This window comes from Phyllobates terribilis, unplaced genomic scaffold (assembly GCF_046119375.1).
Source record: "Phyllobates terribilis strain yellow unplaced genomic scaffold, ASM4611937v1 Scaffold_2__4_contigs__length_985480577, whole genome shotgun sequence".
NCBI lineage: Eukaryota > Metazoa > Chordata > Amphibia > Anura > Dendrobatidae > Phyllobates > Phyllobates terribilis.
The window spans coordinates 500435366-500450256 of NW_027362762.1; the positions used below are offsets into that span (position 1 = coordinate 500435366).

Consider the following 14891-nt stretch of genomic DNA (forward strand, 5'->3'; position numbering starts at 1 on the left):
AAGTATTAGCAGGTGGGAGCAGGAGAGAGCATGACGTGGCTATCTGTGTTTGGAGATACAGGATTGAATATGAAAGAACAATTGGGAGGAGGAGGTGAGATGAAGAGGTAGGAGGGGTGTTGGAATATGAGGTGTATATACCATATGCTCACTGTTAGTTTACCAATAACTGGCCTATTAGTGGAAACAGCCTGCGGCCTCCTCTGTTAATTATCGGTCAATCTGTTCTTGTCAAAAAGATATCAGCGTGGTGGGTTCAGTTATGACGCCCCCTGGCTGTGATACCCTTTTCAATAACCATAAAAAGTTTTGAGTCTGACAAAAATTGGGGTGTCACAGTTTTTTCTGCTTCAGTGTCCCTAGATATTTTGGTCAGATGTTTCTATCTTATATGAAGTACAATTCTAAGCATTTCATACATTTTTATAATTTTATTTACAAATGCATCAAGTTTATTCGAGAACGTAATATTCACAGTTTCCTCAATTATTTTTCATGACTTATGCAATTCGCCCTGGCATGCTGGAGATCAGTTTCTGTGCCAAATCCTTACTGATGGCAACCCATTCTTGTCTAATTAATGCATGGAGGTTATCACAATTTCTTTGGTTTGTTTGTGTACCTGCTTTTTGAGAATTGACCACAGGTTCTCAATGAGATTGAGATCTGCAAAGTTTCTTGGTTATTTACCCAAAATTTCAATGTTCACTGAGCCACTTAATTATTACTTTTGCATTGTGGCATGGTGCCCCATCATGCTGGAAAAAGCACTATTCTTAACAATACCCAGCAAGTGCTAATTGTGTTACATTGTCGGTATCTGCTTGTATCGCTGCCGTTAACACTTAAAATCTCTGACAGTGGCATATAAGGTGTACAGTCTGAGGAACATGCTATACCGTGTGGCGATTTCCCCCTCTACTTTTTACCGCTCCGGCAATGTAATTGAGCAAAACCGATGGGTTGCAATGGCAGCTAGGCACCTGCTATGTGGATACTTCTGTGAAGCCAAGCCACAACCTGGGCTTCATATGAGACCTTGATTTTCTCTATATACTGCAATACATTGATAGGTTCAAGTCCAAAAATAAAGTAATAAAAAAGTTGCAAAAAATATTAAAGTTCGAATCATTCCCCTTTTCTCACTTTAAAAATAAATAAAAAAACAAAAAAAAACAACTACAAATAAATGTAAAATGGTACAAATTAAAAGTAATCAACAAACAGCTCCATCAATAGGAAAATTAAAATGTTCAGGTATCATAAAATTGTGACACAAAGCAAATATATATTTTTTTATTTTACAAATGTCAAAATTTTTCTTCACCACTTTAACCTTTTCCCGGACATGGGCAATTTCTGTTTTGTGTTTTACTTTTTTCCTCTTTTTCCTTCAAAATCCATAACTTTTCTGTCAACATAGCTGTATAACGCTTGTTTTTTTGCAGGACGAGTTGTACTTTTGAATGAGACCATTCATTTTACCACATAGTGTACTGGAAAAAGGGAAAAAAATCCAAGTGCAGTGAAATTGTGAAAAAAAAACACGCAATTCTGACATTGTTCATTGGGAATTGTATTTAATGCATTCATTGTGTCATAAAAATAAGTGATAAGAGTGATACCAAACTTGTATAGGTTTTTTATTATTTTAGTGGTGAAAAAAACCCAGAAATTTGTAAAATAATAAAAAATATATATTTCTATTGTATTGTCATTTTCAATGCCTGTAACATTTACATTTTTCAGTCGATAGAGCTGTGGCGACCAAAAACTTGCAATTTTGGTGTGTATAATTTTTTTCTGTATACAGTGTTTACCGAATGGTTTAATTATTTTTATATTTTGATAGATTGGACTTTTATGTACGCGGTGATATCACATACAGTATGTGTATTTTATTATTCTCTTTATTTTTAATGGGGGAAAAGGAGGTGATTTGAACTTTTATGTATTTTATTTTTTTTACTTTTTTATAACTTTTCCTTTTACTTTTCACTGTATTTGTTAGTCCTTTTAGGGTACTTGAACCTACAATTGTCTGATCGATACAGCAATAACACAGCATTGCTGCATATGCTAAAAATCATGGTCTCCTTTGAAGCCCAGTCACAGGCTGGGTCTCAAAAGAATTCCATGATAACAGATACGGAAGTCTTCAGCAGATTCACGGCTGTCATAGCAACCTCTCGGCACTCCATGATCACATCACGGAGGCGCCGATGGTCAGATAGAATGACATACACCCATGCCCGCACTCTGTTAAAGTCACTGTCAGAGTTTGACAGTGACATTTAACAGGTTAACAGTTGCAGGTGCTCCACCTACGGCTGTTAAAGGCACATGATGACTGTTCAAATCAGTCATCATCTGCCAGGAAAGATGTGGGGTCAGCATGTGAGCCCGCATTAAAGGCAGGGACATGACATATGATGATAAATTTACGTCAAAGGTCATGAAGGAGTTAAGTTAGGTAATTGAAGAACATCCATCCACAGGTATCCATCTGTATGGGATGCAGAGAGGACCTACCAAGGGCATATACATTCTAGGCTAAACCACTCACACACAGAGACACACACACACACACAGAGACACACACACACACACAGACACACATACAGAGACATAGGCACACACATAGACAGAGACTCACAGAGACACACACACATACATGCACTTACCACCAGTCTATCTTCTCTTCAGTCCTTCTGACTCCCGAAGAGTGCAGGACTTGTGATGACAACACGGTCACATGATCATAATGTCATCAAAGGTCCTGAAGTCTTACAGAGTTCAAGACCTATGGTGACATCATGATCACATAAACGGTCACATGATTGTGATGTCACCAAAGGTCCTGAAGCAGTCTCCACATCATAAGCTTCACTCACTGATAATGCTATTTTCAGTGAAGCTTCTGCTGTAGATGCTGGGGGCCCCCCAAGGGAGTGAAGACCCTGGGCAATTGAGCAACGCTGAGCCCTGGTTGTAAGACATATATATATATATATATATATATATATATATATATATATATATATATGTATATATATATATATATCTACAAATGGCTACAAATGCAATGTGCGTAACAGTGGAAAATGCCAATGGATATGTATATTTTGGAGGCATATTGTTTAGTTGTATGGAAAAATCAGAACCACTCAGCTCCTGCATGAGCACTTGCATAAAGAGGTCTTCAAGCTCAACAGAAAGTCTTTGAGCCTGTACAAGGCTCTGTGCACATGCTCATGCAGGAGCTATGCTTTTACCTCTTGCAGTGTTTTAAGCAATCAATTAGGAAATTTGGGACCCTGACCTCCACCAATCTGCTGAATTTTTAAGGCCATACGCTTTAAAATCTCATGATTGTCTGATTGCACAAGTAAAGCTAAAAAAAACAATTAAAAAAATGTGTGGATTCTGAGTTGAAGTCTCCCTCTGAAACATAAATAATTGGTAGAACCCATTCATGAGTTACCAGTTTAATTTTTTGTTGTTGAGGAAAGTTAACAGGTAATGTTCATAACTTTTATCTGGTTGACATTTTAATGTATTTTTTATCCAGGGGAGCAGGTGAAATCAGCATATGAAAGGAACTGGCCATTTCTGAATGAGTTTCACGGTCTAGAAGGACCTTCTTCTATCAAATACTCTTCCTTACCTTCAGCTTGTCCCTGTATGTTCTCTCCTGAATGGTAAATGAATAACCAGTTGTCAATAAAATATGACACTATGACAGATTCTATAGGATAGGTTGATACATCCTGAGCATATGTAATGTGGTGCGGGCGGTGACCCTGGGCAAGGTACTCGTCTTTCACGATCCGGCACACTACATGAAGTCCGTGTGATGCCGGTGACTTTGGCTGGCCAGGACCATGTGTTGAGAGGGAGACCACCAGTCAACAATAAACAGTTTTTTACTGAACAATAACTTGGTGGGAATTATGTACAATAGATAACGATGCATAACTTCACAAATATTTCCTTTACAACATGGAGCATCTTCACACATAGTTTCTCTATCTCTTCCAGACTTCCTTCCTTCTGTCCCCAAATTCCTCCGCCTTCACTACAACCCAATAGAGTACTACAGTCCAGTAAGTGAGAGTCCTTTCCTCAACCCACGATTCTGCATCCATACATTACACATTACAACAATACGCATGTCTTTAAGGGGGAACGTGGGCAATATATTCATATCCTTACACATATCTAGTTTGGAGATAATAATATGCCCGTGCTTTGGATGGGACTGTGGGGAGTGCTCTATCTCGTGCTCTGCTTATTTATTTGTGGCGCCCCTGAGGGTTCGACCGCCACAGGGATGCTGCACTTTTCTAATGGAGTGTAGTGTTCCTCCTCTGAGGTAAGAACAGTGTGATAGTCGTGACGCAACCTTTGCATTCAACACCACATTTCTCCACCAGAGGGGGCTAGTATGCACTAGGTGCTGCTCCCCTGGTTACAGGGAGACAGGGGAACCAAGAGTGAGGGGAACCAGTTAGTGGGTGAGGGTGGAGGACTCACATTTTAGTGACCCTTAATATTTCATATTTAATACACAGCCATCTTCGGTCTTGGTTCTTTGATCGTGACCTTCCTCCCTGAGCGTGGATCCTGTGTGGATCTGCAGAGGATGGAGGCACGACCCTCATACCCTGGCCTTGGGTCGAGGGGCAGGTTGCAGATAATGTATGTCTCAGCCTGGTCAATGACCATGACCAAGAAGGCCCGGAGCTTAGGAGTGTAGCTCCACCGCAAATGGATCCCGGGGGGAATGCAGACGGAGCTGTATACGCCACCTGTCCTCGCCTACCTGATCTATTCAGAGGGATTCCGGCTGCAAGAGGGATACCGGCCCCCGACACCTGACATTGCTACTCTACATCCTGGTCAGGGAAGTCCGGTAGGACCTGAGGATGTCACCGGGTAACGGAAGGAGCGGAGCTGCCACCTGTACCCTTTTTCGGAGTGAAGTTCAGAGGGAGACCCGGCCTATCTACACACACACAGACAGGAATGGACCCGGTCTGAAGTCTAGGAACACTCTGGTGCGGGGTCCTGAATGAGCGCTTGACTTACTCAGAGGTTGTTGGACCCTCGTCCCTGGTGACCGCAGAACTCCGTGAGGAGCAGGGAGAAGCCTTGCAGCTGTACTCTCCACCATGAGTAAAAACCCTGGAAGTCAACCCCTATGGCCTCCGGACTCTTTATTTTCTGCACTACACAGCACCACGTAGCACCAGATCTCCTACACTACGACTCCTTCCATCCTTGTCTCTGCCCTGAGGCCCTGCTCCGCCTGTGGAGAGTAGTAACAACTACGGCTGCCACAACATCCCGCCTCAGAGGACTGCAGCAGCGCTGGTGGCCTTCACCAGGTACCACAGGTGGCGTAGTCGATAGCAACCACTCAACCTTGGTAGCCCATTACATCCTTTTTAATGTGACGGCCCTGGGCACGGAACGGGTCCAGGCCACGACTGCTTCCCCCAACATCTGACCCAGCTCTGAGTACCCCCATCTCCCAGGGAGGGCTGTTAGTGTCACATAACTTGGCGTAGTCGGCAGGATCGCGTGCCCACAGCAAAGAAACGAATTACCCATTGCTACCGGATACTGTGTGCCTTACACCTTGGACTGTGGTTTCCACTTAAAATGGCGCCTGCCCAAGAAGAACAGATGCCATAGTGTATCAGAAAGACGGTCTCCTAACACCAGCCATCGTGGGCCAGGCTCCCACATGGTGCCAAAAGTGTGGACCGCCCCTTCCATCAGAAACTGTCCACGGGGTAATGCCCGTCAAAATGGATGGGCTGAATGAAGGCGTGCCTGTCAGCATACCGCCCTGGAGCCGCCCTGAAAGAGGAGGAAAAAGAAAAACAACAAGGTGCGGCCATTGCAGTTGGAGTTTGGCGACCTTCAGGAGCGGACATGTACGCTGCTGGAGCGCAACAAACGGAACCTTCCGAACCCGGCCTAGGTCCTTCCCCCGGCAGGGAGCGAAGCGGCACCAGACTTACAGCGGGAGATATCGAGTTTCTCCACCAGGAAGCCCCGGGTCTTGCACGGAGACTGGATGAGGCCCAGAAGGTGGCGTCTGCTGCGTGGCGGGAAGAAATGCTGATGCGCATCCGGACCCGCCGCCAAGGAGCCGAAGCTCAGGGAGAAACGGTGACAGAGGTCGTGAGCGGCCCAGTGGCAGGTGAGTGTGCTACCCCTGCCCCGGCTGCTGAACCTACCGTACCTGTACTGGACCTCATGGCCGAGTATCTCCTGCCCGGCGCGGTCACCTGGGAGCAGGTCTTTGCCCCGTAGCTGCAAGCTTCAGCTATAGGCGGAGACCTGCACTGCCACCCAACACCTGAATCGGAAGTACCTGAGGCTGCTGGGGTATCCACCGACCCCAACCGGGACTGGTCCGCACTTGCAGAGGACCCGCAGCAGCCCCTGCTGACACCGCTACCCGCACCAACAGTCACCTGGATGGCGGCTGGGGAGTGGGCCTGGGACAACCAGGGGGGGGACCTGATGGGCTTCCTCTGGGAGACCCGGGCTGCAGCGCGCAGGAGGAGCGAGCTGTGCCGTCAGCAGATCCTTCAACTCAGCCGGGAGCAACGCCAGAGGGAGATCCGCTGCGAGCACCTCGAGGTGCGCGCCAAGGCTGCAAAGTCCCGGGCTCGCCAGGAGGAGGCGACCCGTCCAAGCCCCCGAGTGGAAGGGCAAGTTGTCTGCTTCCACCATGAGGCAGGATGGGGATTCATTCGGAGTCCCCAGCACGAGCACGAGATCTTCATCAGCCGGCGGGACGTCGAGCCGCGGCTGAAAAAGGGACACCCTGGCCGGAACCTCTTCCCGGGTGACATACACTGTGCTCCAAATTATTATGCAAATAATATTTTCTCAGATTTTCCAAAATTACCTATATGAATTGCAGTCATTGTAATTTTCCAGTCAAATAACTATTAGAGTACAATTGAAAGGTTTTTGTACAAACTGCCTATGATAACAGTATATCTTTAAAAAAATAAAACACTCAAACTGCACTCAAAATGCATGTTCCAAATTATTATGCACAGCAGAGTTTTCAACCTTTTCATTTTAATAAAGAACAAAAAAATGGTCATTTTTGAAATTATAAGTAGTGTTGAGCCACCCCAGTAGTGTTCGAGTTCGGTTCGGTTCGTCGAACACCCGTATGTTCGCCGAACTGTTCGTCGAACTGTTCGTCGAACACCTTCGAACACCGTTAAAACCAATGGCAGGCAAACAAAAACACATAGAAACACATAGAAAACACCTTCAAAGGTGTCCAAAAGCTGACAAACTGCTCAGAAGACACAACTAACACATGGAAAAGTGACAAGTACATATAGTCATGCGAAAAGAAAAGAGGTGGAGGAGTAAAAGGAGGGGGAGACACAGATATAGGCATGTCATGCCCTTCTAAAAGCAAAAAAGTGCGAAGCCGACACGGCCAGTCCGTTCCTGCCCGTGCGACCTCCGTGTCGCCAGGTTTGTGCCAGAGCCGCGGTGGACCCTGACGGCCAGCCCCCCTCTCCCAATACTGGTGCCTGTCCGCTGGTGGGTCGAGCGAGCCCCCCTGCGGTGGAGGCAAGTCAAATCTTGTTAATTTAAATTGTCTCTCTAATTTGAATGAGTACTCTTTAAATCCTTTTACAAGAATCTATTGAAGGGCAAGTCTCATGCCAGCAGCCGCGGTAATTCCAGCTCCAGTAGCGTCCACTAAAGCTGCTGCAGTTAAAAAGCTTTTATAAGGATCGAGCTTGGCGGTCCACCGCAAGGCGTCCTACCGCCAGTCCCAGCCCCTATGCCTTGGGGTGCCTCCCCGATGCTCTTCACTGAGTGTCCCGGGGGCCCGAACCATTTCCTTTGAAAAAATTAAGTGTCCAAACTACAGGTGGTGTAGCTTGCTTAACAGCTGGGATAATCCGCTAACTAGCAGACACTACTACTAGGCACAAAGTATTTCCTGGGCTAGATGCAGTTAAAAATTTGTAATTAGATACTCTCGTTGGATGCTGAGAAAGCATTCCATAAAGTCTCCTGGCACGCCATATATTATTCTCTTAAAAAGCTTGGGGTAGGGGTCTAGGGGACCCTTTTATAGCCAAAATCACGGCCCTGTATCGCAATACATCACCTAGGCTGAAGATAAATGGAACATTTTCATCACCTTTCATAATCACCAATGGTACAAGGCAGGGATGTCCTCTGTCCCCTCTCTTATACATCCTAGTGACGGAGCACCTGCTCTCATCAATTCGCCATAACCCCAATATTAGGTGGATTGAGGTGGGAGGCACCGAGTACAAGTGCTCTGCATTTGCTGATGATGTCCTAGTATATATCACTCAATCACATATATCCATCCCTGCTGTTATGGCTGAAATAGATCACTTTGTTACATGGTCAAATTTTAAAATCAATGCAGCGAAGTCTGAGGCCCTCGATGTCTCCCACCCCAAATCCATACAGGATTCCATCCAGTCCAACTTTCCCATTGCCTGGCCCTCACAGGGTATCAAATACTTAGGAATTTGTATTCATAGAGACCTCTCCCGTCTATGTTATCTTAATTTTGGGCCCTTTATTGAACAACTCCATACAGACCACGGTTGGCAAGTTAGAACTGTAAGATTCACTACGTGAACCACTGGTGTTTTGTGGAAAAGCACATGTACACTGTGTTCCAAATTATTATGCAAAAAGTGTTTAGGAGTGATAAGGTAAGAATTTTTTTGTTTGTCAGTTAAACTCATTGATGGTGATGTGTGTCAGGGCTCTTTATATCACTGTAAGCAATTGCAGACACCTGTGCTAATTAGTTTGGCAGGTGTGTCCAATGAAAGGCAAGACTACTTAAGAAGGCTGTCCCACATTATTAAGCAGCCTACATTTTCTGCCAAAATGGGAAAGAAAAAGGATGTGTCGGCTGCTGAGAAGCAACAAATTGTGGAGTGTTTAAGTCAAGGCATGACTACAATCAACATTGCCAACACACTTCATCCTGATCATCGCACAATCAAGAAGTATGTAGCTGATTCACAGTACACACGTGTGCGTGCTGATAAGGGAAAATTGAGGACTCTTTCCTACAGGCAATTACGTCAGGTTAAAAGAGCAGCGGCAAAAAAGCCTTGTCATAGCAGCAGACAAGTTTTTGAAGCTGCTGGTGCCTCCAACGTCCCCCGAACAACAAGATGCAGAATCCTTCAGAGGTTTGCAGCTGTGCGTAAGCCATCCTGTCGACCTCCTCTATCCACTGCACACAAGCAGAAACGGCTCCAGTGGGCCAAACAATACATGAAGACTGACTTCAAAACTTTTGTTCACCGATGAGTGCCGTGCAACGCTCGATGATCCAGATGGATGGAGTGGAGGATGGCTGGTTGATGGACACCCCACACAAGCACGGCTACAGCACCAACAAGGAGGAGGTGGAGTAATGTTTTGGGCTGAAATCATGGAGAGAGAGATTGTTGGTCCCTTTAGGATCCCTGAAGGGGTAAAGATGAACTCCATAATGTATGTGTAGTTTCTCAAACAGCACTTCCTGCCATGGTTCAAGAAGAAGAACCGTGTATTCCGCAGCAAGATCATTTTCATGCATGATAATGCACAGTCTCATGCTGCACATAACACATCTGCATCTCTGGCTGATATGGGCATAAAAGGGGACAAACTTATGGTGTGACCCCCATGCTCCCCTGACCTCAACCCCATTCAGAACCTCTGGAGCATCATCAAAAGGAGTGTCTATGATGGCGGGAGGCAGTTCACATCTAAGCAACAGCTCTGGGAGGGTATTCTGTCCTCATGCAAAACAATTGAAGCAGAAACCATCCAAAACCTGACAAATTCATTGGACGAGAGAGTTCAGAAGCTCCTTTCGAACAAGGGGTCCTATGTGCAAATGTAACATCACCTAGAATAAAGTTTTGAGTTGAAAACTGTTTGATTTCAGTTTATAATAACCTGCTAATGCTTATAATTTCAAAAATGACCATTTTTTTGTTCTTTATTAAAATGAAAAGGTTGATCGAAGAGTATGGGGGATCTAAGAGTGTGGCAACCCAGTAGTCAGGATTACTTTGAATTCTGACAATCTGAGGGTCATGTTGCAGGTAGTGCAGCAAGAAGGCACTCATGTGTCTTGCGCATCTAGTAGCCCCAAAATTATTTTCCGAGCTAGATGCAGCTAAAAATTATTACTAATTTGAAAGCTGCTGGAGCTTAGTATAGATGGCCTAATAGAATCAGTACTGCAAACTGCTACAAAGCCCAAATTATTTTCCAGCCAAGATACAGATAAACATGATAAGTAATTTTAAATCTGGTGGAGTTTAGTATAGATGGCCTAATAGAATCAGTACTACACACTGCTACAAGGCCCAAATTATTTTCCAGCCAAGATACAGATAAACATGATTATTAATTTGAAAGCTTAAAACAGTTGGTGAGGTGATTTTAGCAAGTCATCAAGCTTTTACTCTCCCCAGGATGACACAGGGGTAGAAAAGTCTTGGATCCATGATTTGTTCATCTTTATGAACGTGAGTCTGTCTACATTATCAGTGGAGAGCCGCGTGCGCTTATCTGTCAGCACACCACCAGCAGCGCTGAACACACGTTCAGACAGAACGCTGGCTCCAAGGCGTAAGTGGCGAGCTCCAGCCATTTATCCAGATTGGAAGCCCAAAAAGAGCAAGGGTCCAGTGACACAGTCATGGCTTCAATGTTTACTTGGAGATACTCCTGTACCATCGTCTCTAGGCGTTGACTATGTGTCAGACTTCTTGTCTCCTGTGGCCTTGTAAAGGATGGGCTAAAAAAGTGGTGAAATGATTCCGCAAAATTGATGTTACCAGCAGATACTGTGTTTCTGTTACGTTTTGAGTGCTGAACACTCGACGGTCCCACGGTTGGCAAGTTGGAACTGTGAGATTCACTACGTGCACCACTAGTGATTTGTGGAAAAGCACATGTAAGATTCTGCAACAGTCTCTGCTGATACTCCTGCATGCGTGCATCTCTTTCTATGGCAGGAATAATTTCTGCAAATTTACTTTTGTACCGAGGATCTAACAGTGTGGCAACCCAGTAGTCAGGATTATTTCTAATTCTCACAATTCGAGGGACATGTTGCAGGTACTGCAGCAAGAAGGCACTCATGTGTCTTGCGCATCCAGGAGCACCAAGTCCCTGTTGTGTTGGTGGCGAGGTAACAATCATGTTTCCTTCCTCTGCCCTCTCCCCCCAACCTCGCACAACAGAAATGTGATCAAGGTCTCCCTCATCTGATGAGTCTTCCATCAGTTCGTCCTCCACTTCTTCCTGGGCTCCTGCACCTTCCTCACTAGTTTGGCTGCTACCATGCGCCCTGGTAAAACCATCTCCCCCACCCTCACATGCCTGCCGCCTTGGTGCTGCCGACCGTCTGGACCTTGCAGATGTTAGCCCTTCCGCATACAACTCCTCCTCCTCTACTTCCTCCACCTCCTCTTGTGCCACCACCTGACTCCGAATTCTGTTTAACATGTGCTCCAGCATGTAAATCACCGGAATAGTCATGCTGATAATGGCATCGTCAGCACTAAACATCTTCGTCGCCATTTCAAAACTGTGCAGAAGGGTGCATAGGTCACTGATCTGAGACCACTCCTCCAGCGTGATTTGCCCCACCTCTGGATCTCGTTGGCCCAGGCTATACATCACAACATATTGCACCAAGGCTTGTCGGTGCTGCCACAGTCGCTGCAACATGTGCAGAGTTGAATTCCACCGGGTAGGCACATCGCATTTTAGCCGGTGAAGTGGCGTGCTGGACAACCAGGTTCAACACGTGAGCTATACAAGGCACGTGTGTGACATTGCCCCGGAGAAGGGCCGCACCCAGGTTTGCAGCATTGTCGCACACGGCTTTCCCTGGTTTCAGGTCCAGTGGAGACAACCATTCATGAAACTGGTTCTCCAGAGCTGACCACAACTCCTCAGCTGTGTGACTCACATTTCCCAGACATTTCAAAGTAAAAACCGCCTGATGACGCTGAGCCCTGCTGCCAGCATAGTAAGGAGGTGTTCAGGATCCCTTCTGCGCAGTTAGAAACCTTGTGGCATGACCAGACAGGCTTTGGGTGCAGGTGGAGGACTGAGAGGAGGTTGAGGAGGCAGAAGCAGTGGTGGAACTTTGAGATAAAAAGGATTGACGCACAACTCGTGGGGACAGCAAGACTTGGACAGCAGCCCCTTGTCCTGCTGTCACCATAGTTAGCCAGTGCCCAGTCAGCGACATGTAACGCCCCAGTCCATGCCTACTCGTCCAAGTGTCTGTGGTGAAATGCACCCTGTCACACACAGAGTTTCTCAAAGAAGCGGTGATGTTATGTGCGACATGCTGGTGGAGCGCAGGCACACCTTTCTTTGAGAAGTAGTGCCGACTGGGCATCTGGTACTGGGGCACTGCGATGGACATAAGGTCTCGAAAATCCTCTGTGTCCATCAGGCGGAAAGGCAGCATTTCTGTAGCCAAGAGCTTGCAGACGGTGAAATTCAAACTCTTAGCCTTCTCATGGCTAGGAGGAAATGGTCTTTTACTTGTCCACATCTGAGGGACCAAGGGCTGGCTGTTGGGCTTAGACGGGGTTGAGAAGGGTGTCCCCGGCAAACTGCCGGTCTGTGAGGAAGATGCAGGCGGACATGTTAGGTTGCCTTGATCCAAAGGTGGTGCTATTGATGTCGGAGAGCGCTAAACACCAGCTGGTGTTTCCACCTCCAAAGAAAATGATGACCTGCCAATCACACTGGCTGTTGCGGGTAAAGAGGTGGCAGGTCTGCGTCCCAAAACAGGTGTGACTGCTGTCCCCCCAGTCACAGAGGATGAAGAGGCCGCGGATGCACAAGATGTGGCAGACGGTGGTTGGCCCGGCCGGCTAGGCCGCATTGTAGCACAGTGAGCTTCCCACTGCAACTTTTGCTTCATATCCATGTGCCGGTTCATGCATGAAGTACTCAAACTATGTATTTTTTGGCCTCTACTTAGTTTTTGCTGACAAATGTTACAGATAACATGAGTTTGGTCATCTTTATCGATCTGAAAAAATGCCCAGGCTATGCAAGGCTTAGCACCCATGCGACCTGAAGAGCAACTACGACTTGTGGTCAGAGGCAGAGTTGTGTTTGAGGATGCAGTTGTTGATGTGCTTCCAGTACTACGTCTCTGACCAGGAAGGCGCAACCTGACCTCGTCGTCACTAGCATCCTCCTCCACCTCCTCTGCTGACCTCATCTCTTGGCTGACTGTGGGTTGACAGTAAGTGGGATCTCCAACATCATCATCATCACCCTGTGTGTTATCACACCCATCGTCCTCAGAGCCAACCTCTTCCTGCCCTGACAAAAAACTAAAGTTGTCGCTCCAATCAGGTATTTGAGTCTCATCATCGTCTTCCTCATTGTCTCCACCAACAGGAGTTACAGTTTGGGAACGAGGGTCTACATTATGGTCAGAACCTTCTGCGTCTGGTCCTGGATCCGACTCATAAAGATTCTGGGCATCAGTGCAGATCATTTCCTCGTCTGGATTCACAGAAGCTCTGGAGCCGACCTCTGATTCCCAGGCTATAGTATGAGTAAACAGCTCTGCAGACTCAACCATCTGTTCTACCCCATACTCAGACGGGCAGCTGGAGACTTGGGAGCTGTGAGGAAGCAAGTGCGATTGGGGTGACACCTCTGAGGACTGGAGTATTTGTGATGTTGAAGTTGAGGTGGAGGAGAGCCCACTTAAAGGAGCACTTGATATCCGTTGAAGCACCTGCTGTTTTTGTGCCTCATCTGGAATTTGTAGCGATTGGCATGGCCGTAAGAAAGGGATCTTATCACATTGTCCTCTAAAAGAAGTAGACATCTTAGTTTGGCTGGAAGATGGTCTTTCTTCTGCAGATGTTTCTGTTGCTTTAACACCTACCCCACGGACACAACCTTTTTTTCCCTTCCCAACACGCCTATTCCCCTTTCCACCAGCAGCAGGCCTTTTTCCACTCATTTTGGTGGTTAACTAATTGACAACTCTGGAGTTGTTTGCGCAAAAAACAATGGATGGAAACCGAGCAGAGCTGAGTGGCCAACCTGTGGTATTAGCCCAAAAGTATTGGCTGGGTTAGATGCAGAAAAAAATTAGATTGAATTTGCAACCTGGTGGAGGTTAGTATAGATGGACTAATAGAACAAGTCCAACACACTGCTACAAGCTGAACTATTTTTTCAGAGCTAGATGCAGAAAAAAATTAGATTGAATTTGCAACCTGGTGGAGGTTAGTATAGATGGACTAATAGAACAAGTCCCACACACTGCTACAAGCTGAACTATTTTTTCAGAGCTAGATGCAGAAAAAAAATAGATTGAATTTGCAACCTGGTGGAGGTTAGTATAGATGGACTAATAGAACAAGTCCCACACACTGCTACAAGCTGAACTATTTTTTCAGAGCTAGATGCAGAAAAAAATTAGATTTAATTTGCAACCTGGTGGAGGTTAGTATAGATGGACTAATAGAACAAGTCCCACACACTGCTACAAGCCGATCTATTTTTTCAGAGCTAGATGCAGAAAAAAATTAGATTGAATTTGCAACCTGGTGGAGGTTAGTATAGATGGACTAATAGAACAAGTGCCACACACTGCTACAAGCCGAACTATTTTTTCAGAGCTAGATGCAGAAAAAAATTATGTTGAATTTGCAACCTGATGGAGGTTAGTATAGATGGACTAATAGAACAAGTCCCACACACTGCTAGAATCCGAAATATTTTTTCAGAGCTAGATGCAGAAAAAAATTAGATTGAATTTGCAACCTGGT

At 45.8% G+C, this 14891-nt stretch overlaps 1 protein-coding gene across 4 annotated transcripts in view; it reads left to right on the forward strand.

Annotated features, from left to right (window-relative positions):
• Window positions 1-14891, forward strand: part of LOC141252842 (uncharacterized) — a 206822-nt gene that overhangs the window by 114391 nt on the left and 77540 nt on the right. For all 4 annotated transcript variants that reach the window (XM_073670602.1, XM_073670599.1, XM_073670601.1 and 1 more), the window contains one exon: window positions 3572-3701. In XM_073670602.1, coding sequence (XP_073526703.1) covers window positions 3572-3701 — 130 coding nt within the window. The remainder of the gene's footprint in view (window positions 1-3571; window positions 3702-14891) is intronic.